At 58.0% G+C, this 22974-nt stretch overlaps 1 protein-coding gene across 11 annotated transcripts in view; it reads left to right on the plus strand.

The window, feature by feature from the left end:
* The window catches only part of C25H7orf50 (chromosome 25 C7orf50 homolog), a 67429-nt gene continuing 44455 nt past the window's right edge, over positions 1-22974 (plus strand). For 3 of the 11 annotated variants that reach the window (XM_059881324.1, XM_059881325.1, XM_024984907.2), the window contains exons 1-2: positions 11381-11524; positions 21819-21927. In XM_059881324.1, the coding sequence (XP_059737307.1) occupies positions 11396-11524; positions 21819-21927 (238 nt within the window). In that variant the 5' untranslated portion in view covers positions 11381-11395. The other 8 variants (XM_024984908.2, NM_001110078.2, XM_024984910.2 and 5 more) reach the window with 8 other exon arrangements.

Here is a 22974-nt window from a genome sequence, read left to right on the forward strand (position 1 = left end):
CCCTCGACCAATAGGCGGCGCCGCCCCGGGGGTGGGACCGCGTTACCTGGGCGTCGCGTCTGCCGGAAGCCGGCGTCGACGGCCACGCGCAGGTAGGCGAGTGTGGCGCGCTGAGTGGGTGAGGGGGGGGTGTCCCCGCGTGGGCGCGGGGCCTCCGCGGCCGTTGGGAATGCGCGGGGGACCTGGCCGTCTTCCTTTCGGCGGCCTGCCGAGGGCGCGGGGACCAGGGCGCCGGCCTGGGGTCCCCTCAGCCCCCTGGTGAGTCCCGCGTGTCCGCGCGGCTCTAGTCAGAAACAGCCCAGAGCCAGGGAGGTCGCCTGAGGTGGGTGGGACGCCGGTGCTTGTGACGGCGCGCGACGCGGCGGGGAGACGTGGGGCGGGGCGCGGGGCCGAGGAGGGGAGGCAAGCCCCGGGGAGGGTCCCAGCGGAGGTGGGCCGAACCCGGCCTAGGTATTTCACGCACCCTGCCGAAGGCGGCGTCGGAAACGGCCTGGAGGGGCAGGGGCGGAGAACGGTCGGAGACTTTTGAATGATCCGGGAGGAGGGGCGGCACAGGTCCACTTCTGGGTGTGCTTCGGGAATGGGGTCAGCGGCGTTCACCGTGGGACGGTCGGGTGTTTGCGAAAGAGGATCTGTAGGTGACACCAGGGTTTTTGGCTTGAGCTGAAATCTTCATTTTACCGGATGGCCTTTGGGGGGACAGACCTTGCCAGGGAGATCAGGCTTGCGGAGGGTGATGGGCAGTGTGGATTTGACACGTCTCCTGTGAGACAGTGTGTGTGTCGGTGATCCACAAGGTTGACAGCGTGGTAGTGCGGCTCAGTGAGAAGCGTGGGCGTCATCAGCCCCCGGCTGGTATTTAAAGCCGCAGGGCTAGGTGAGTTGAGGGGAGTGAGACTCAGTAGAGAAGAAAGGAGGCCTGAGCCAGGTGCCCTCGTGCATCCTCGGGCAGGGAGGTGAAGAGGTGGGAGGAAGGCCAGAGAGTGTGGGGGGGGGGGGGGGCGGGGGTGGGGAACGGGGACGAAAGGGCCGTTGGGAAGAGGGGCAGGTGTGTGGCAGATGCTGCTGTGAGGTCTGGTGCCTGCAGTCAGGGACGAACAAAGCCGTGCTGGACTTGGCCTAATCGATGAGGCCCCATTTTAATCGACGATAACTACTGCACAGGCGGAAGTCCTGCGAACTGAGCTCGTCTTGGATTTGTGCAGGGAGAGGGTGTTTTAAAGGGAGGGTGGGGGGTGCAGAGGCGGCACCCGGAAGAGAGGCATGGAGCTGGAGAATTGCAGTGAGCAGACGCCTGCCCTCCCGCTCCCCCCACACACAGGTCCTGCCTTCAGATGTTGGTAGCCTCCAGTTTTCTCAGGCAGGAGCTTGTCAGGGGGGCAGAGTCACTGTAAGTAGTCACTGGTGGCCCAGCTGGTAAGAATCCGCCTGCAGTGCGGGAGACCTAGCTTCGATCCCTGGGTGGGGAAGATCGCCTGGAGAAGGGAAAGGCAACCCACTCCAGTGTTCTTGCCTGGAGAATTCCATGGGCAGAGGAGACTGGCGGGCTACAGTCCGTGGGGTTGCAAAGAGTCAGACACGACTGAGTGACTAAGCACAACATAGCCCAGAGTCACTGTAAAGATGTGGCCCTGAGCTGCTAGAAACTGTTTTCAAGTCTTTACAGGCCCAAGTTGAGGCCCGATGAAGGGAGGGCTCAGAGGAGGCTGGCCAGTTTGGTCGGGAGAGGCTCTTAGCAGACGGGTGTCATTACTGGTCTCAGTTAGAGCCTCTGGCCAAGCCAGGCAGCCGCCCGATGAGGGAGTGGCTGGGAGAAGAAAGCAGCGCTGCTGGTGGGCAGCTCCTGAGGGTTTTCTTGTAGAAAACAGCAGAAACAGGGTGGGGAGCGTGTGGAATCAGAGTTTTCAGATGTGAGACCTCGTCGTTGACTCTAGAAGAGAGAAGGTCAGCCCATGGGGGAGGGAATTGCTTAGTGCCAGGAGGCCCCTGGAGTCAGAGCCTGTAGAGGCTCAGGTTCTCCACTGTAGAAGGGAGAAGAGAGAGTCCGTGTGGAACTTCTGTAAGCTCAGTGAGCCATCGGGAATCAGCAGAGGAGGGGAGGGTGGGTTGGAGGACTGAGAGCCAGTGAGTTGAGAGGATGAACTGGTCTTCTGGGTGCCTGGCCGCAGTCAGGAAGCAGGCTTTGCTGGGCATCCTTGGGGGCGGGTGTTTCGAATGTAACGGGAGACCGATCGGCTTGGTCCTGGGGCGTCTCTGGCCAGGCAGCAGCAGGAACTGGAGTTGGGGTTCACTGGGCAGGGAGCTGAGTGTGTCTAGAGAGGCACGATTGTAATGAGGTAGGAGCGGGCACGAGAGGGGCGAGGGGCCTTAGCACGTGTAGGGACGTGTCGAGGCAGTGGACTGCAGGTCCTGCGAGGCTAGAGGGTCCCTGAGCCCCAGGGCACCCAGAGGTCCTGGCTGGCAAGAGGCGAGGTGGGCTCGCAGGGGGGATGCTCAGTTACAGGCTTTAGGTCACAGGAGCGGGGGAGTGGGTTCAGGGAGCAGAAGCTGGAGGCTGTTCGTCCTAGCGGGGCTTGGCATGGTCCGGGTCAGGTGGGTGGGAGCATGGCCGTGTCCTGGCTGCAGGAGCTGGGGCTCTGGGCGCTGGTTCCTGTGGATCCGTCCCAGGGACCTCCCTGGGTCTGCCGGCTCCCATCAGAGGTGACTTAGATGCGCCAGGCGAGCGGGACGTCGGGGGCTATGAGTGATGCTTACAGATCTTGAAAAGGGTTTTGCCTTGAGGCGGGTTTATTTTTCCAGGCCCCTGGGTCTTCTCTTCGGCGCAGCGGGGCGGCCTCAGCCTGTTGTCACTGCCCTGTCTCGTGGGTGACCACGGCCCACCAGCGCTTCGCCGTCTGCCTCCTGTTGGTCTGACCTGGCTTATCGCCTTCTGTTGGTGGGCTATTTGCTTGTTTCACTAAACACTTTTGAGCTGATATCTTAAAATGTCTTTTTTTTTTTTGGCTACTCCGAGTGTCTTGTGGGATTTTTTCTCTGACCAGGGATTGAACCCGGACCCTCAGCAGCGAAAGTGCAGAGTGCTAACCAGTGGGTCACCAGGGAAATCCCCCAAATCTCTTTTCTTTTATTGTAGAAATCGCTGGAAAAAAAAAAGGAAAAATAAGTCTTTTAATTCTATCCCCAAAAGTGCTACTGTCTGAACATATTACCTTCTGTTTTTCTCTTTTGTGCACATCTGTGCACAGTGGTTCTCATGGATGAGGGTCGTGTTGTGCACACTCTGGTTTGTGGCCCGTCCTTCCACTCTGTGTTGTGTGGTGAGCACCCCTCGAGGGAGGAAGCAGCGGATCGCGGGCGAGTTCCGTGGCTGCCAGCATCATCCGGTTCACAGTCTGCCGTTGGACACTTACCGTGTTGTCCGCTTTTTAGTGTTAGAGGTGGTATCACCCTTTATGTCAGGTCATTCTCATCCTTATATAAATCTCTGTCCATGATTATTTCATTAGGGTAAGTTCTTTTACGTGGAATTACTGGGCCAAAGCATTTGATTAAATGTTGCCAAAGATGATCAAATTACCTTGAGGATGGCTGTACCAATTTACTCCCCATCCGCAGGGCGTGGTTCATGTCCTTTTCATCATCCTCCAGCTAACACTGAGTAATATAATTTTAAAAATCTTTGTAAAAGACATTTAATCTGTCAGATTAAGTCAGTGATGTGTGCATATGGCCCAGCAACTCGGTGGTCCTGGGCCTTCGCATAAACCGGAGGCGGCTGCTGCTCAGAGGCAAGCGGTGCCGGCTCCCCTTGCTTCTCCTGGATTTTCTGCAGGGCGGGCAGGCTGGGCGCCTTTCTTCTTCTGTGGACTCACTGATTGTCGGCCAGGCCTGTTGATCTCCCCTGAGAGGCGCGCCTCAGCGTCCTCACACGCCTGTCCTGCGGGCACAGGGCGACAGGGCTCCACACGCGTGAAGCACCTGGAGCGGGACCCAGCACATGGGGAGCTCTGCGTCAGCGCTGGTTTTAGTGGTGACCACAAGGACGATCAGCTTTAACACCGCCCCCCCGCCCAGACCCTCCCCACCACCAAGTACAGGACATCTTACATTGGTGTTGCTCGTAGAAATTAACCCGAGTCACGGGGAGTTTTGCAGAAAGGCCTGTAAGGAGAGAACACACAATGCAGGGTCCTGGCGCGGTGGCACGGCGCCGCCAGGCCACCCATGAAGGACCTTGGTGTGGTGGCACAGCGCCGCCAGGCCACCCGCGAAGGGTCCTGGCGAGGTGGCACAGCACAGCCAGGCCACCCGTGAAGGGTCTTGGCGCAGTGGCATAGCAACACCAGGCCACCCGTGACAGTTGGTGGACAGAGTCAGGGCCAGGAGGTCCCACCTGGCGGGAGATGCGAGGAGCACCCTTGACGCTGCAGAAATGTTTGCTGGCATGGTGGGGTGGGAGACGGGTTTTCCCCTTCATTTCAGTTCAGTCACTCAGTCGTGTCTGACTCTTTGTGACCCCATGAATCACAGCACGCCAGGCCTCCTTGTCCATCACCAACTCCCGGAGTTCACTCAGACTCACGTCCATCGAATCAGTGATGCCATCCAGCCATCTCATCCTCTGTCGTCCCTTTCTCCTCCTGCCCCCAATCCCTGCCAGCATCAGAGTCTTTTCCAATGAGTCAACTCTTTGCATGAGGTGGCCAGATCACTGGAGTTTCAGCTTCAGCATCATTCCTTCCAAAGAAATCCCAGGTCTGATGTCCTTTAGAATGGACTGATTGGATCTCCTTGCAGTCCAAGGGACTCTCAAGAGTCTTCTCCAACACCACAGTTCAAAAGCATCAATTCTTCGGCGCTCAGCCTTCTTCACAGTCCAACTCTCACATCCATACATGACCACAGGAAAAACCATAGCCTTGACTAGACGGACCTTTGTTGGTAAAGTAATGTCTCTGCTTTGGAATATGCTATCTAGGTTGGTCATAACTTTCCTTCCAAGGAGTAAGCGTCTTTTAATTTCATGGCTGCAGTCACCGTCTGCAGTGATTTTGGAGCCCAAATAAATAAAGTCTGACGCTGTTTCCCCATCTATTTCCCATGAAGTGGTGGGACCAGATGCCATGATCTTCGTTTTCTGAATGTTGAGCTCTAAGCCATCTTTTTCACTCTCCACTTTCACTGTCATCAAGAGGCTTTTTAGTTCTTCTTCACTTTCTGCCGTAAGATGACTTTCTGTTGTCTGCATATCTGAGGTGATTGACATTTCTCCCGGCAATTTTGATTCCAGCTTGTGCTTCTTCCAGCCCAGCGTTTCTCATGATGTACTCTGCATATAAGTTAAATAAGCAGGGTGACAATATACAGCCTTGACGTACTCCTTTTCCTATTTGGAAGCAGTCTGTTCCATGTCCAGTCTAACTGTTGCTTCCTGACCTGCATATAGGTTTCTCAAGAGGCAGGTCAGGTGGTCTGGTATTCCCATCTGTTGAAGAATTTCCCACAGTTTACTGTGATCCACACAGTCAAAGGCTTTGGCATAGTCAATAAAGCAGAAATAGATGTTTTTCCGGAACTCTCTTGCTTTTTCCATGATCCAGCTAATGTTGGCAATTTGATCTCTGGTTCCTCTGCCTTTTCATAAACCAGCTTGAACATCTGGAAGTTCACGGTTCACATATTGCTGAAGCCTGGCTTGGAGAATTTTGAGCATTACTTTACTAGCGTGTGAGATGAGTGCAATTGTGCAGTAGTTTGAGCATTCTTTGGCATTGCCTTTCTTTGGGATTGGAATGAAAACTGACCTTCTCCAGTCCCGTGGCCACTGCTGAGTGTTCCAAATTTGCTGGCATATTGAGTGCAGCACTTTCACAGCATCATCTTTCAGGATTTGAAATAGCTCAACTGGAATTCTATCACCTCCACTAGCTTTGTTCGTAGTGATGCTTTCTAAGGCCCACTTGACTTCACATTCTAGGATATCTGGCTCTAGGTGAGTGATCACACCATTGTGATTATCTTGGCTGTGAAGATCTTTTTTGTACAGTTCTTCTGTGTATTCTTGTCACCTCTTCTTAATATCTTCTGCTTCTGTTAAGTCCATACCATTTCTGTCCTTTATCGAGCCCATCTTTGCATGAAACGTTCCGTTGATGTCTCTAATTTTCTTAAAGAGATCTCTAGTCTTTCCCATTCTGTTGTTTTCCTGTATTTCTTTGCATTGATTGCTGAGGAAGGCTTTCTTATGTCTTCTTTATTCCCCTACAGATAGCACTGAGGCTTTATGTCTTTTCACTTACAGCAAATAACTTGGGATTAGCAGGTTTTTTAAAGTATATTCCCAGGGTGTGTGACCATTACCACAGGCTGATTTTAGGACATGTTTCTTCTCCGGACGAAGCCTGGTGTCAGTGTTCACCCCCCCTGCGCCCCTCGCCCAGCCCCAAGCCCCCGTCAGTCTCTCTGTCATTTGCTTACTCTGGACACTTCACGTGCACAGAATTACGCCGTCTGGTTTTCCACGACAGGCTTCCTGCCCACGAGCCTTTCACGCTTCGTCCATGGAGCGGGTGTCCGTGCTTCTGTTCTGCTGAATCATAGCTCATCCGCCAGTTAATGGGCCATCTCGGTCGCTTCCCCGTTACGGATACTGTGACTTGGCGCTGTGGACAGCTGTGTTCAGAGTTCACGTGGGTCTGCTCGTTTCTCGGATTACGTCTGTCTGTATGTCGTCCTGGGCCCCGTGACTGTGTGACTTTTGAGGCACCGGCAGGCTGCCCCACAGAGTGGCCACGCCGCGTTCTGTGCACCAGCAGTGGCGCAGGCCGGTCTCGCATCATCGCCGACACTCCCGGGTCGTCTGATGCCGGCCGGCGTCGTGCTTATGAGGGCTGTCTTTGGATTTGGGCTTCCCTAATGAGGACCAGTGCTGAGCTCCTTCATGGCTCCCTGTCCAGTTGTGTCTCTTCTTTGGGGAATTATCTGTTCCAGTCCTTTGTCCATTTTTAAAGTGGGTTGTCAGCCTTTTTTATGGAGTTATGAGTTTTTCATTCATTCTGGATACAAGTCTCTTGTCAGATATGAATTGCAAACATCTTCAGTTCTGTTCGTTGTCTTTTTACTTTCTGGCTGACATCATTTATAGCACAAAATTTTCAATTCTGACACATTCGGTTTATCTTTTTTCTTCTGCTGTGTTTTTGGTGTCACGATGAAGAAACTGTTGCCTAATCCAAGGTTAACTTTGGCGTGTGTGTGTGCTAAGTCACTTTAGTCGTGTCTGATTCTTTTCGACCCCATGGACTGTAGCCCACCAGGCAGGAACACTGGAATGGGTTATCATGCCCTCCTCCCGGGGATCTTCCTGACCTAGTCATCGAACCTGTGTCTCTTACGTCTCCTGCAGCGGCCGGTGGGGTCTTTACCAGTAGTGCCACCCGTGAAGTTTTACTTCTGTGTTTTCTGAGAGTTTTGTAGTTTTAGCTCTACATTTAGGTTTTGATCCATTGTGAGTAATGATTTCTATATGGCGTGAGGTAGGGGTCCCGTTTCATTCTACATGTGGCTGTCCAGAAGTCCCAGTGCCCCTTGTGGAAGAGATTGTTCTTCCCACTGAATCATTGTGGCCCCTTGTTGACCATAAATGTAAGAAAATGTCATTTCCTACAGCAAATATTCCTTGTCTCAAAGGTCTGCATCACCATCTCTTGGGACTATTAAAAGAAACCTTTATATAGTATGGAAAAGACTTTTCTCCCCATTTTTAGCAAGTAGACTTAGTGATTAAGCTTTTTAATGATAGCTCAGAATGAATGCAGATCTAACGTAGCTTACATGGTAACCGGCGTGTAAACATTTGCTAAACTTCTCTTGCTTCTCCAGCAAGGTAATTGGCTGGCAGAGCCCTTTGTCTTTTCAGAACCCTGGGTCAACAGTCTCATTCTTTCGCGGTTTCTTCTTACACTAATGGGAGCTTGCAGCCTCTGGCTTGGGGCACTTTCCTAAGATAAGGGTGAGCGCTGCGCCTGCAGTTTCCGACTGCACGGGGGTGAGATCCTCTTGGTGTGCTGGAGCCATCGTGGGCCCCAGGGGCAGAGGGCCCGCTGACCTGGCTCCGTGTTCTCTCGCCTGTGGCCTCTGATTGTCTGGCTTGGTTGTGGGTGCAGCTTGGTACCATGGTTCACCTCTCACTTTCCTCTCCAGACGTGGAATCTTAAGGTGCTCTGGCTGTTTTTTAGAGAGAGTGGTTTCTGGGTCCTTTCTGTTACAGTCACCCTTTTCGTAATCGCCACTTTCTGTAGCCCTCCTTGTTTCCTGACCTGTTTGTCTCTCCATGAGAACGTGAGCGCTCAGGAGCGGGTCCTCTGGGCCGCATGGTCCAGTCTGGAGCAGCCCCTGCACCTGGTCGGCACCTGTGTGGGGAGACAGTGACTGGCCAGCAGCGGGGGGCGGCGCCTGCCCGGGGGGCTGCTGGTGACCTGGGCGCGTCCTCCCTGCTGACATCCTGGTGGCATCTGTCCATCCGCGCCACGCTGAGTCTGCAGTGAGACTTATGCCTTGGGCGGGGCAGGGCAGGCAGGTGGCCCCTCGGGTGGCGCCTGGCCCCGGGCCTGGGCATGTTGCAAGTGCCCCCTCTGTCCATGTGGCCCCTCAGAGAGGCCCCTGCTGCCATCTGAGTCTGCTGCCTTTCCTGGCACCTGCTCACCCCACCCGCTGTGCTTTCTTTGCAGCGTTTGTCTCTGTAAAAGCATTGACTCGTTCACTCCAGTGGGCCTGGACTTCACACTCGAAGGGAAGCTTCTCGATCAAGGCTCTTACTTCCCTTGCTCTTTGCTCTGTGTTCAGCCTCCAGCAGCGCCTGGCACAGAACCAGCCCTCGATAAACACTTGTGGAATGAGTGAGTTACGTGTTTGAGCCCCCGTGCGGGAGTCCAAAGTGTATTCTGGTGTCCAAGGGAGGAGGCGATGGTTTGCATCTGTTCCGTGCAGGTAGATGTCCGCAATGAGCGTACCTCTATTACAGAGACACGGTGTACGCGTCGTGTGTGTAAGATGTACGTGTCACGTGCACGTCTATGTAATAACACACACACATGTAAAGATACACATATAAATGAAGCCGGGGGTGAGTTTAGAATGAATAATACAAAATACATTCTTGTAGTTTGTTAGAATAAAAGTTGATTCTAGTGGGACTTGTAGATAGAGTTTTAAAGGACTGGTATTTTTTTTTTAGATGAAGTTTTTCAAGTGTAAAACCTTGATAAAAAGCAAAATAAAACTGAGCTGCAGGGGTCCGGGAAAGCCCCTTGCAGCCCAGCCCAGGTATAAAGGGGGAGGTTGGTGTATGCGTCAGGCATTTGCCTGTGAGTCCGTGTGTGGCTTTCCCTGTTGTTTTCTCAAACACGTGATTAGACCGTCCTGGCGTTCTGTCCCACTTGCGTCTGTAGCACTGCTGATGGGCTTCGGTTATTGGGAGGGATTCCCTCTCCTGGTTTCTGCTGAACTACTCATCCCTGCTTGATCAGTGTGTGAGGAGGAGCGTGTGTGTGTGTGTGTGTGTGTGTGTGGTGTGTGTGCTTTGCACCAGGTCTGTGTGTGTGTGTGTCTGTGTGTGTGTGTCTCTGTGTGTGTGTCTCTGTGTGTGTCAGTGTGTGTGGTTTGCACCAGCTCTGTGTGTGTGTGTCTGTGTGTGTGTGTATGTGTGTGTCTGCATTTGTGTCTGTGTGTGTGTGGTTTGCACCAGCTCTGTGTGTGTGTGTGTCTGTGTGTGTGTGTGTGTCTGTGTGTGTGTGGTTTGCACCAGCTCTGTGTGTGTGTGTGTGTGTGTGTGTGTGTGTCTGCGTGTGTGTGTGTCTGTGTGTGTGGTTTGCACCTGCTCTGTGTGTATCTGTGTGTCTGTGTGTGTGTCTGTGTGTGTGGTTTGCACCAGCTCTGTGTGTGGGTGTGTATCTGTGTGTGTGTATCTGTGTGTGGTTTGCACCAGCTCTGTGTGTGTCTGTGTGTCTGTGTGTGTGTCTCTGTGTGTGTGTCTGCCTGTGTGTGTGGTTTGCACCAGCTCTGTGTGTGTATGTATGTCTGTGTGTGTGTCTCTGTGTGTGGTTTGCACCAGCTCTGTGTGTGGGTATCTGTGTGTGTGTATCTGTGTGTGGTTTGCACCAGCTCTGTGTGTGTATGTGTGTCTGTGTGTGTGGTTTGCACCAGCTCTGTGTGTGTGTGTGTCTGTGTGTGTGTGGTTTGCACCAGCTGCCCGAGGCCTCCACCCCAGCACCTTGTAGCCTGCACGGCAGGATGCTCACGGCGTAGCTGCTGCAGCTCAGAGACCGTCCTGTTTCCAGCCCCTGTTGGGCACCACCTGCAGGGGCAGCAGGTGGGGTGGGGGTGGGAGGAGCAGGTCATTTCTGCGTCTGGCCCGGGGTGGGCTGGGCCTTGTGGAAGGCCTTCTAGACCCCGTCCCTCGGAGGTCCCTGCAGCCGACGCCCCTCAGGTGGGAGGTGCTCCCTGCGCCTGCCCCGCTCCTCCAGGCTCTGGCACCTCCGTGGTCTTCCTCGCTCTCTCAGTGTCTGGTCCCACAAGGAAAGCTGGTTCTGGAGTTCACGGGCGTTCTTCTGTCCGTACGAGGAGCTTGAGGTAGCCCTGCGCTCGAGGAGACAGAGCAGGCCTTCTCAGACCCATGTTGGTCCTTCACAGAGGCCCGTTGGGGTTGCTTCCACCGCCATGGAGGTCACCCTGAGTCGTCCGGCCACCTCCAGCCGCAGGTGACCGAGGCCCGAGGGGCTGCCCGACGGCCACCTCCAGCCGTGGGTGACCGAGGCCCGAGGGGCTGCCCGACGGCCACCTCCAGCCGCGGGTGACCGAGGCCCGACGGTCGCCGCCAGCCTGTGGGGCAGCAGCTTCCCCCGGGGGAGTGTGAGCTGACCTTGACAGTAGAAAGCGGGAGTGACGCGAAGGTCATTAATTAGCGAATAGACCAGTGTTCGCAAGTTTTGGAAAATTGGCATCCTGCCACTAAAAAGGATATTTCTTTTCCTATTTTGGGGGGTGGGGGCGGCACTGCATGGCTTGAGGGCTCTTAGTTTGCCGACCAGGGATCAAACCTGTGCCCCAGAGCGGAAGCATGCATGGCGTCTCAGCCACCGCACACCAGGGCTGTCCCTTCGTTTACTCTTAGAAGCCTGCGTTCATGTTGTGACGGGAGCTGTGTTACAGAAACACTCAGAAAGACTGGACACACTGTAAGCTGTCCACAGGCGATGGAGAGGGGGTTGGCTTTGTAAAAATGACGGCGTATTTCCCATACTTCCTGAACTAGCTCCGTATTTCTTTTATAACACCCTGTTCTTTCTGTTAATGAGAATTTTTATTTCCTGTGTCTTTACAGTTTGTCTGTTGCAAGATGGCAAAACAGAAGAGAAAAGAGAGCGAAGTGGCAGAGAAGAAGAGCAAAAAACTGAAGAAGGTGTCGGCTGTAGAGATGCCAGCGGCATGCGAGGCCCTGCCGGGCACCGGGACTGCCCCTGCCGAGGTAGGTGAGGTGGGCACGCTGGCCTCGCCTGTCTCCGGACCTGGGAGGGCACTTGGTGGTCACGTGGCTGGTGTCGGGGTGGACAGTCCCCGGCAGACATGCACAGTGCAGACGCAGCCATGGGATAGGTCAGAGCCGCAGGAAACCGCAGGTTAGAGCCACAGAGCTGCCCTTTTCAGCCTCTAGACCTTGGGGTGCTGGGGGTGCCGGTGTGATGGGGTTCCAGTGGCCCGGCGGGGTACCGGGTGGTGAGGCTGCATGCAGCTGGGCCTTGAGGCCCTCGCACGGGGAGGGGCCCTGGCCTGGGGGGTCTGTGTTTGTTTAGAGGTTACATCTAAACGTGTTCTGAATCCGGTCAGGAACGTGTCTCGTCTAAAGCTGCTGCCGCCGCCACCAGGCTCTGGGTGTAACTTTTCTCTGTGCCGAGCTGACTCTGACCCAGTGTGTTGTTGATCAGACGGCATCAGTTGTCACAGGTCCTGAGGAGTCATTCGACAGCAAGTGACAGTTGATGGACACACCTCTCTCTCGCCCGCGTGGCAGGTGAACGTGCCTACCGGGGCGGGCCTGAGCAGCCTCCGGCCCTTGGGTCACCCGCGAGAGCGCCCAGGGACCACAAGGAGGGCAGCGTCGTCGGCGCCGCCCCACGACGTGTCGGGTGGTTTGGGGCCGTGGTCAGACCTCCCTGTGAGGATCTGCTCTTAATCAGCCACTTGAGTGGGGCTAGTCTGGTCTTTCTGGGAGAACGCGATGGAAGCCCAACCTGGCGGGTGGGGGGCTTGCTGGGCTTGCTCACTCTGGGGAACTGTGTCTCCAGCTCTGTCTCTGTTTCGAGCCTGGGCCGTGTGCAAGGCTGGAAGTCTGGGTGCGCAGCTGGCCTGCGTGTGCAGTGAGGCCGGCAGCGCCGTGTGGGGCGGGGCTCATGCAGGACTGTCGGGACCCCAGGGCGCTGTCCTCTGGGCAGCTCTGTGTCCTGGGGAGGCACGCCCGCGCCCCCCTCCACGGTGGGTGGACAGGTGCAGGTGCTGAGGGAGGGACCCCTGGGTCGGGGTCGTCTCAGCTGTCGCTGCCCTGAGTCAAGGTGAAAGTCAGGCCAGCCCTGGGGACCCACCGTCCCGGGTGCCCCTTTCCTGCCTTCTCCTTGGTGCCCACCTGGCCAGGCGCCCCCGTGCCCACAGGCTGTGCTGAGCTGGCGGGCCGCGTCCCCGGCCCTGTGTGTGCTCCTGCCTGGGCTCGCGGCCAGCCGTGTCCCCAGGCCCGTCCTTGTCGTCCTCGCCTTCTCTGCCGCTGGGGCCCAGTTTCGTCAGTGCTTCTTGGTGTCCAGACCCCCGATGGAGACTGGGCTTTTCCAGCTATTCCAGCTCCCGTTCAGGGTCCGGCCCCGAATCCCTGCAGAAACTCAGGACACGTGGATTTCTCCGGCCTGTTCCAGGATACAGTGCTGCTGTTTCTAGTCTCTGAAATGAGCACCACACTGTCGTGCTTGTGACGTGTGACTGTGTTAAGATTTCCCGCTCTTGGTGTCTCTGCTTGCCAGCTGCTCGTCCCTAGCAGCACCGCGGAGCCGCCCGGGTTTGTGGTGAATATGCATGTGTGGTACATCGCTCAGTCGCGTCCAGCTCTGCGGCCCCGTGGACTGCAGCCCGCCGTGGGATTCTCCAGGCAAGAACACTGGCGTGGGTTGCCGTGCCCTCCTCCAGGGGATCTTCTCACCCAGGGATCAAACCTGCATTTCTTGCACTTCCTGTATTGGCAGACAGGTTCTTTACCGCTAAGTATGGCACAGTTTACAAGTTCTGCCTAAGACCAATAATGATCCTTAAATTCAGGTGATTTTTTAAAAAGTGATCATTTTTTTGTTATTTAAGTGCTTGTTGATTGAAAGATTTGGAAAACAAAAGCAGGGAGAAGCTGGCGTTTCCCTCCCGGCAGCTGAGTGCGGTCCCGTGGGGCCGTGCTCTGCAGCTTCCTCATTGGCCCCGGGGGCGCTGGGGAGGGGGTGTCTCCGGCAGCCCCTCGCCCCGCCCCGCCCGGCTCCGGGCTGGTCTCCAGGGTCATCCTCTGAGGAGACGGATGCTGCTTCCATGAGACCACATCCTGGTTCTGCTCATCAAAATGCTTCTTCACCCGCTGGGCCTCTGGTTCTCGTGGGAAGCCGGGGAGCCGCCGGGCCCTGCCTTTTTAAAGGAGGGACCCCTCCATCTGCGCGGGGTGGGTGATGGGAGCCTGTGGAAAAGTACTGCCCCGCCCGCCCCTGCTGGGAGCCCGAGGAGCTGCTGTGCTCCCGAAAGTGCCTTCCGGGGACCCACGGGTGCCTGTGCAGTCACTTCCCACAGCATGGCCCCTGAGCTCCCGCCGGGAGGGCTGAGGGTCCCCAGGGGGGTGCCCCGCAGCAGGGCCAGGGGTACCTGGCTCGGGCTGTCCCTGGCGCGTCCCTTTCTCTGTCCCCACTGCCCTGCTGTGTCGGTCCACAGTGCGTGGTGTCTCTGCAGCTGGGCCCGTCCGCTTCTCAGTCCCAGTCGGCACAGGTCACCATATTGACCCAGGGCATAGGGGAGCAGGGCCCATGGCCACGAGTGCCCCCCACCCCTGTGCTAGGTCTGCCGGCCATGTGGCTGGCTGCTTCTGTCGGGTGGGGCCCTGCCCTGCCCTGCCCCGCCCTGCCCTGTCCCAGCCACTTCCTGGTCCTCCTGGAGGGGCTCATGATGTAGATGCTTCGCGGGTCTTTCTGTTTCAAGGGTGGTGCTTGAGTCATGGGTCCTGGGGTTGGTCCATCTGCCCTTCTCATAGCTTCTTAACTCTCCCTGTGAGCTGGGCGGATAGCCCCTTCCAGACGGTGCTCCGGCTTGACAGGCAGGAGGACGTGTCCAGGCAGCATGACATGCGTGGAGGTGAGGGGTCTCCAGGCCACGGCTCCCCCACCCTGGGGAGATACCAGCGCAGACACTGAGCCACATGGCTGGGGCGAGACGCCCCAGGGCAGCTGTCGCCCTGGAGCCAGTACCGGCCTGCCACCAGGGTCACGGGCACCTAAGCTGAGCTGGCCGCCTCGCGCCACTGTCTCGACAGGCTGCCTGGGGATGGGGTCAGGGGCCCTGTGGGCTGTCAGCCCAGCCCTCTGCTCTTATCTCACTAAGACTAGTTCTTTATGTTTGCAAAGCCTGTTTCCATTGACAGAAGCGCCTTGACCTTGGGTTCTTGGGGCCTGAGGTGCCAGGGCAGAGGTGTGAGGCGTTGCTGGTCTCACAAGGGGGCTGGCCGGAGAGGCTGGGTCCTGGGTACGGTCCCCAGGTGGCTGGGGCGGGGAGAGGCCTCACCGGGGTCCCCGACTGAAGCAGCACTGCGCCCCACCCCCACCCCCGCTCCGGGCAGTGCCGTGTGGGTGGTGTGTTGACCCGCTGGCCCTCTGCCCGCGTGGCCGTCGGGGGTGGGGAGGCCCACCTGTGCTCCGAGCACGGTCCGTGCGCCCCCAAGCCCGGGCCCCCGTGTCCTCACGGGCCCCGCTGACTGGTGATGGGGCAGCGGGCTCCTGTGACCTCCCGTGTGCCTGGGGGGACGGAGGCAAAGCGGGGCCTCTTGGCTCCTTCCTTTTAACCTGGAAGAATCAGACAGGAATTCTGTGGGCATGAAGCCCACATGTGCTTCATAAAACCATCAAGTGAGGCTGTGAACTTCCTGGCCTTGAGAATTTGCTCAGTAAAGTGACTTCATACCAATGGTATTTGCCTCAAGAAACGTCACTGGTCTGGCAGCGGACTTGTGGTGGTTGTCAAGTGCGGGTGAGGGGTTGCCGGTCTGTTTTCTTAGCAGCAGCTCCCTCTCCCACTGTTCTCGTCTCCTGCTCTGTGAGCACAGAGCGCTCGGTGGTCAGCCGCGGGGGGCTGCGAACCGTGGGCTTCCAGAGCTGAGAGGGTTGCGGGCCTCGGATCCTGAGGGCAGAGACCCTGAGGGCGGCCCCTGCCCCGGCCCCCTTGCCCCTGAACTCACCGCACACTGTGTGACCGCTTCACACCGAGGTCTCGACACTTGGACTGTGGCCAGTTCGGGGCTGTTCTGGATGTGCTGTGTGCAGGGGCCTCTGTTTCTGTTTTTCCTGGTGGATTCGTAGGACTGGGAGCATCTCCGGAAGCGTGTGTTACGAGTCTGTGCGGCTGCCAGTCGTGGGAGAGTCTCCGAGTGCTGTGTGCTCGCCAGTGCTTGCCGTGTCCACCGCGTTTGCAGTCTTGGCCTCTCTTGGGGGTGTGGTTGTGTCTTACTGTGTGTGTAGGCTTTTTTTAAAGCAGCTTTATTGGGGTATTGACAGAGTAGACTGCAGATTTCTTTATTTTTGAATCTTACTGAGGTATGGTTCATTTACAGTGTATTCAGTTCTGCTTTACAGCGAAGTGGCTGAGTTGGGCGTACACATGTCTCCCCTCTCCCCTCCTTCCCCATCGTGGTTTATCACAGGACAGTGACTGGGGCTCCCGTGCTGCCTGTGCAGCGGGGTCCTGTTGTCTGTCCAGCCCCGTGGGAGCCTGCAGGCCCCAGCCCGGCCGGCCCTCCCGCCAGCCCCTTGGTGCCGCAGGTCTGCTCTCTCTGTCTGTGAGTCTCTCTGTTTCACAGCGAAGTCTGTGTCGTGTTTTAGGCCCACGTGGGAGTGATGCGTGTGGTGCTTGTCTCTCTGACCTCGCTGGATACGGTGATGTCTAGGCCCAGCCGTGTTACTGCCAGTGGGGTCGTTCATTCTTTTATGGCTGAGTGGTATTCCACTGTGGCGCCCGTGGTAAAGAATATGCCTGCCAGTGCAGGTTCTGTCCCTGGGTTGGGAAAGTCCCCTGGAGAAGGAAACGGCAGCCCACTCCAGTATTCTTGCCTGGAGAATCCCATGGACAGAGGAGCCTGGCGGGCTGCAGCCCGTGGGGTCGCAGAGCCGGACGCGCCTGAGTGAGGACGCAGTGTCCGTGTGCGTCCGTGCCACGCCGTCTCTGTCCGTTCATCTTCTGGTGGACGTTAAAGTCAGCTCCTTGTCTTGGCTGCTGTGAACAGCGCTGCAGTGGACACTGGGGTGCCTGTATCTTTTCAGATTAGTTTTTTCCAGGCACACGCCCAGGCGTGGACTTGCTGGATCAAACCACAGCTCTGAGTTTAGTGTAAGGACCCTCCACGCTGTTCTCTGTGGGGGCTGCTCCAGGCTACACTCCCGCCATGTAGGAGGGTTCCCTCTTGTCCACACCCGCTCCAGCATTTGCTGTTCCTGGACTTGTCGACGGCAGCCGTTCTGACCAGTGTGCGCTGGTGCCTCAGCCGTCTGAGGTCGCGTCGGAAGCTGCAGACACTGGGGGCACGAGTGCTCTGTACCCAGTGCCCCTGTTGATAACGGGCTGTGGCGTCACACCCAGGAGTGGCGTCAGTGTCGCCCATGAGCGTGCTCAGACGCCACCAGCTGTGCACGCGCGTGTGCGTGTGTTTCTGCGCAATGTGACCGCAGGTGTCACAACCCAGCCCTGCTGTGACCAGCGGCTCCCAGGGCCACAGGGAAGCTTGTCTGGAGTCCTGGCTTTCACTGGTGCAGTGCTGGGAGCATCCACGAGTGCGTGTTCCTGTCTCGGGGGAAACACCTGGATGTGACCGCCGGTCATGCGGGTCACGCGTGTGCAGCTGTTCAGGCCGCCGCCCCCTCCACGCCCCTGTCGTCCATCGTTGGCGGGGGGCTTGGGCCGGCTTCTCCGCGTCTTCCAGCGTTTGCCGTCTCGCGGTGCTCACGTTGATGAGGACGGCCTGACTTGTCCCAGGAACGGGCGGACTCTTGCTTTTCCAGGCTTGGAGAAACGAGTGCTGTTGTCTTTATTAACCCTTGGAACTGCCGGGCAGGTGTGTGACGCACCTTCCTGGCCTGCTGGCAGCGCCATCTGCTGCGTCCACGCTAGACGCGGCCCTTGCCCCGCCTGCGGTGTGATTGCGGGCCCTTTTCCAGGACGTCTTCGGGGCTGCGCCCAGGGCCCGCGGTCTGTTGGGCTGGCTGTGAGCTGTGGGCCTGCGTCTCTGAATGGGCTCTCTCGGTCTGTTGTTGCCTCTGGGCCTTGGGGTGGAGCTGGAAGCCGCCCAGTGCCCCCAGCCCCGGGCCCTCTGCCCTTCTTCCCAGCCCCACGCCCGCCATCCCCACGTGGTGTCTAAAGCTCGAATTGCCGCCCCGTCAGCAGAGCTGTGTGTGTGAGCTCTGCTTCCTCGCGGTCAACAGAAAATAACTCAGCAAAATGTAATTTAAAAAAGCAGTGTTTATTATTTTTCCTGAGTTATACATGGACAAATGGATAAAACAGAAAAACGAAATAGGACCATGCAGAAGCAGCCAGGCAGGAGCCGTGCCAGCCCAGGGGGACTGTGGCTGGCACCGGGGTGGGCACGACGCCCTGCGTAGACGCTCTATCTTTTCCGTGTGTGAGGCGCCACGCCAGCCCTGGGCGGTACCACACCTTCCAGGTTTCCTAGTGCGATTAGGTGAGAAGGTCACGCGTGGTTGTTGCAATTTCACTTCCTCTGCTTCCTGCCTTGAGCGGCTCCTGGCTTCTTTCTTGCGAGCTGCCTGGGTGTTTTTACCGGCTCTGTTGCACAGCTCACCGTCTCCGTATAGATTTGAGAAAACATCTCTGCTGAGAGTGCTTTGTCCTAACAGTTCAGATATTTTTCCAGCTAAGTTATTTGTATGGCTTTGAGCCTTAGACAGCTCTGCGGCCAGCTGCCCAGCCTCCCCGACGTGTGCTGGCTCTCTGGTGCCCGGGTCAGTATGGGAAGGGGGTTCTCCTGTGAGCACCGGCTGCTCGCTTGCTGTAAGACCTGGAGGACCCCGATCCCCAGCCCCAGCACCGGACCGTGGCCTGTTCTGTCCCCTCCAGCAGCCTGTGTCCAGGACCAGTGTACCTGAGACCCGGCTCCTCACCACTGCTGTTCACTGGGTTCAGCTTCCCGCAGACCAGGGGCTGCCTGGAGGGGCTTCGCGGGGGCGCCTGAGTGAGCAGCTTGGCCTCCGGGCCTGTTCCCTTCTCCCCAGAGCAGCCTCTCTGCCGCCGCCACACCATCTTCCCTGCGGTGGAGGGCGTCCTGGGTCTGGCCACTCCCGCCCAGCCTGTGCATCCGCCGCCTTTCCCACTGACCACACGGCTCCCGACTTTGGTCCGTCCGCGGTCCCAGCCCTGCTCCCTGCAGTGTGAGCAGAACCCAGCCTGAGCCTAAAAGGTTCCAGCCTCCGTCTGCCTGCCCCTCCAGCCGCGGGTGGCCAAGACTGGGCCCAGAGCTGTCCCCTCCCCCAGCTCAGACCTGGGACACAGAGGGGCTCGAGGGACCTGGGGGCTTCTCCTGGGGGGTCCAGATCACCCGCTGGTGCCCAGAGGCGCCTCAGGGCCTGGCCCCATCCGTCCCTGCAGGCCCACTTCCCCCTCATCACCCCTGCGTCTCAGGACGTGGGGAGCAGAGCCCCTCGTCCCAGGAGGGGCTGCTGTGTCTGCCTTCTGAATAAACAGCATCAGAATCATCAAGGGAAGTTTCAAAGGGCCCAGTTCTGCTCTTCTGCCCCTACGCGTCCCCTCTCGGTCCCTCCAAGGTGTATCTGACAGGCTGTGTATCCTGTCCTTTCTGACATCGCCCTTGATGTAACCTTTAAAGGCAAAGCCCCCCCGCTTTATCGGCCCACTGGGCCTGGCCCGCTCCCATCCCCGTGCGGACGCTGTGGCCGTGAGGCGTGCAGAACGCACACCGGCTACCTTGCCTCAGGAGGGCCCCTCCCTGTGCCACGCTCCTGGAGGCCCCGGCCTGTCCCCCACCCTCAGCCCGGGGCCCACTTTCCTGGGGTCTGCCGTGCCCGGGCTTTGGGAGGGGGCCGCAGTCCCTTCCTGAACTTGGACGTCACCATGACCCCCGGCCATCTGTGAACTGGGGTTTTTAAAGCTTCAGGGGAGCTGTGCTCAAGGGTGCTTGTTTGGGACGTGGTGTGTTACCACGCCTGCCCCCGGTGTGTGCAGAGCAGAACGTGGGGGCAGGGGAACACCCCATCCTGTTGTCTCTGCCAAGACCACCTCCACGTCCCCGCTCGTGGGAGCCCCTTGGCTTATCGTTCTCGAGAGTTGACGCCACGTTCGTTTCAGGAAGCGAGCTCCATCAGAAGGGTCACTCCTAACTGTACAATGTTACTCAGTGGCCCATCAGATAACGCACTCGAGAAAGTTCTCTAATTTTGGGTCTGAAATGCCAGAATGGACAGATGAGGCCCAATATTTGTTCAGTCTTTCAAAAGTATTTTTGCAGTGGAATGAAAAGAGCTCCCAGGACGGAGCGCTCACAGCTGGGAAAACAGTTGCTGCTTTGAAGACGGTTTTCCCAGGCACAGGGCTCACGTCTCCTGCTGCGAGGGGCAGAGATGGCGTCTGGTGTCAGCGGAGGGCTCCTGGCCAGGGCCAGACCGTCTGAGCTGGGCCGCCCCGGGGAGCACGCCTTGAGGAACTTGGAGGAGCTCGTCCCACAGATGCACACCTGAGGCAGCAGGACGCACCTGCACGTCCCCGAGGCCCCAGCCTCCAGGTGTCAACCCACTGAGCTTTTGCTCAGAAGCCACATGTTAGAAGGCAAGTGGGGTTGAGGTCTTGGCTCCCAGTGACCTCTGCCTCTGCCTTTGAGTCCCAAGCCTTTCCTGGCCTGGCCTGTTCTTCAGGGCTGAGCACGGTGGCCACCAAAGTCGGACACCTCCACCCAGCAGCCCTCCTGGCCTGGAGGCGCAAGGCAGCTGGAGCCAGGCTCCACCTGCTGCAGGGCAGGGGCAGAAGTGCGTGATGGGTGTTCCTAGGTCTGGGGTGTGTGTCTCAGTGCCAGGACCTGGGGCTCAGCACGCAGGACACAGACTAAGGCTAAGGACAGATGTGTGTCAGGGTACAGGCTGACTGCTGTGACACAGAGCCCCCACAATACAGAGCCTGAACTAGAAGCGGGCTCTCATAGCAGAGGGGACGGCTCCGGGACGCCTGCAGTGGCTCCCCCGGCCGCTCAGGCCGGAAGGCTGTCCCTTTTGGCATCTTGACCTGGTTCTCCCTCCCCAACCCCGGCCCCCGGCTGCTGCTTTTTTTTTTTTTAAGATTTTTTTGGATGGGGACCACTTTATTTTTCGGAGAAGGCAATGGCACCCCACTCCAGCACTCTTGCCTGGAAAATCCCATGGACGGAGGAGCCTGGTAGGCTGCAGTCCATGGGGTCGCTAAGAGTCGGGCACGACTGAGCGACTTTACTTTCACTTCTCACTTTCATGCATTGGAGAAGGAAATGGCAACCCACTCCAGTGTTCTTGCCTGGAGAATCCCAGGGACGGGGGAGCCTGGTGGGCTGCTGTCTATGGGGTCCCACAGAGTCAGACACGACTGAAGCGACTTAGCAGCACTTTATTTTTAAGTCTTTATTGAATTTGTTATGATGGTGCTTCTGCTTCTGTTTTTTTGGCCACGAGGCATGCAGGGTGATAGTTCCCCAACCAGGGATCGAACCTGACCCTCCAGCCCCCATCAGGAGCACAGAGTCTTAACCACTGGGCGGCCAGGGAAGTCTCCTCCCGCTTCCCACCACTGCTTTTGGAAAACTATTCATGGGCGTTTCCCAGCCAGACCCTGGGTTGGCGAGGACCCTGGCGGATCCCGCTCTGTCACTCTCCTCCGCTCCCTCAGGCTTCTGGGGACATTGGTCTGGAAGGCCTGTTCTTCCCGATGTTCCCGTTTTTGAGGGGCCGATTTTTGCAGGTATTGCTCCAGGCAGAGGTTGTCAGGCTGTCCGGCAGGGTGGCGGCCTCCTGGGCAACCTCACTGACTTCCTCAGCTGTGTGTGTGGGCGCTCGACCCTCCTGCTGACTCCGCGGATAAGTGGGTTCAGCGGGTGGCGGGGCGGGGGTGAAACCTGTGAGTGGAGACAGTGGCCGCCGTGGTCTTCCTCCTCTCTGGGTGGTTTGCACTGTGGAGTCAGCAGAGAAAACTGTCCCGTCAGCTGCAGAGGGAGTGTTCTGAGCAGGGCTGAACCTCCTGTCTGGTTGGCTGTGGGAGCTGATCGTGCCCTCCATGAGAGAGCCCGAGGCTCCTGGGGCGGGGGGCCTGTGGGGGCCCACATGCCTCCCGGGTGGCAGCGCGACCAGTCCCTGGGCTGACGGGGACGGCGCCCTTGTGGTGACTGGACTCTCCAGGACTCCCTTGCAGCTGATCTCGTGATAAGTTTTAGAGTGACTTCACCCACTGACGAGGCTTGGAGTCGCAGTCAGGGTTCTCTCCTCTTTTGTTCTGTGTTTCTTTAGCCTGTAAAACCCTTGCTCCTGGATGAGATCCCCGCCCTCTGGACAATGGCAAAATCCAGACCCACTCAGAGCCGCTGGCTCTCTGACGGCACCGAATTGGGTGTTTCAGGTGAGGCTGCGGTGGGGCCCATAGGCGAGGGGACCGCCCAGGACGGAAGGGCCTTTCCTGGGCTCTCCAGCCGCGTGGAGCTGTGTCGGCCTCGGCGCTGGTGTTGAGGTGCTGGGGCGGGTCCTGCTCTGATGGCTGGTGCCCCTGCTTCCTTGAGACACCCCCCTCCCCCGTCTTCTGGCCCCACAGCCCTTCCCTGCGGGCTTGCTGGTGGGTGCAGGCCTTAGAACGTGCCACAGGGCACGGTGGGCTCAGGGACTCACATGCCCTTGACCCGGAGGCTGGTGGGCACTCAGTGGGGAGCAGGGCTGGGCCACCGACTCTGCCTTCCTCCTGCCCTCCACTGTCCTTGATGTGGTGTTCAGAGGCCTTAGAGACCTGAGCGGAGGCGCTTCTGTGCAGCTGCCCTGCTGTCTCAGGTGCCCACACTGCGCACACACATGCACTTCCACACCCATCAGGTGCCCACACCCAGCACATACACTCCACACCACACGCCCCGTGCTCAGCCCCAGTGTGCACAGCACAGCACACACCCCGTGCTCACCCCCAGCACGCACAGCACACGCCCCGTGCTCACCCCCAGCATGCACACCACACCACACACCCTGTGCTCACACCCCGTGTGCACATACCACACGCCCTGTGTTCACACCAAGCGCGCACACACCACACGCCCTGTGCTCATACCAAGCACGCACTCCACACCACACGCCCCGTGCTCACCCCCAGCATGCACACCACACCACATGCCCTGTGCTCACCCCCAGTACGCATACCACACACCCTGTGCTCACACCCAGCGTGCATACCACAGCACACGCCCCGTGCTCACCCCCAGCATGCACACCACACCACATGCCCCATGCTCACCCCCAACACGCACACCACACCACACACCCCGTGTTCACACCCAGTGTGCACACCACAGCACACACCCCATGCTCACACCCAGCACGCACACACCATATGCCCCGTGCTCACCCCCAGCACGCACACACCACACACCCCGTGCTCACACCCAGCATGACATCACACCACACCCTC

This window comes from Bos taurus, chromosome 25 (assembly GCF_002263795.3).
Source record: "Bos taurus isolate L1 Dominette 01449 registration number 42190680 breed Hereford chromosome 25, ARS-UCD2.0, whole genome shotgun sequence".
Classification (NCBI taxonomy): Eukaryota; Metazoa; Chordata; class Mammalia; order Artiodactyla; family Bovidae; genus Bos; species Bos taurus.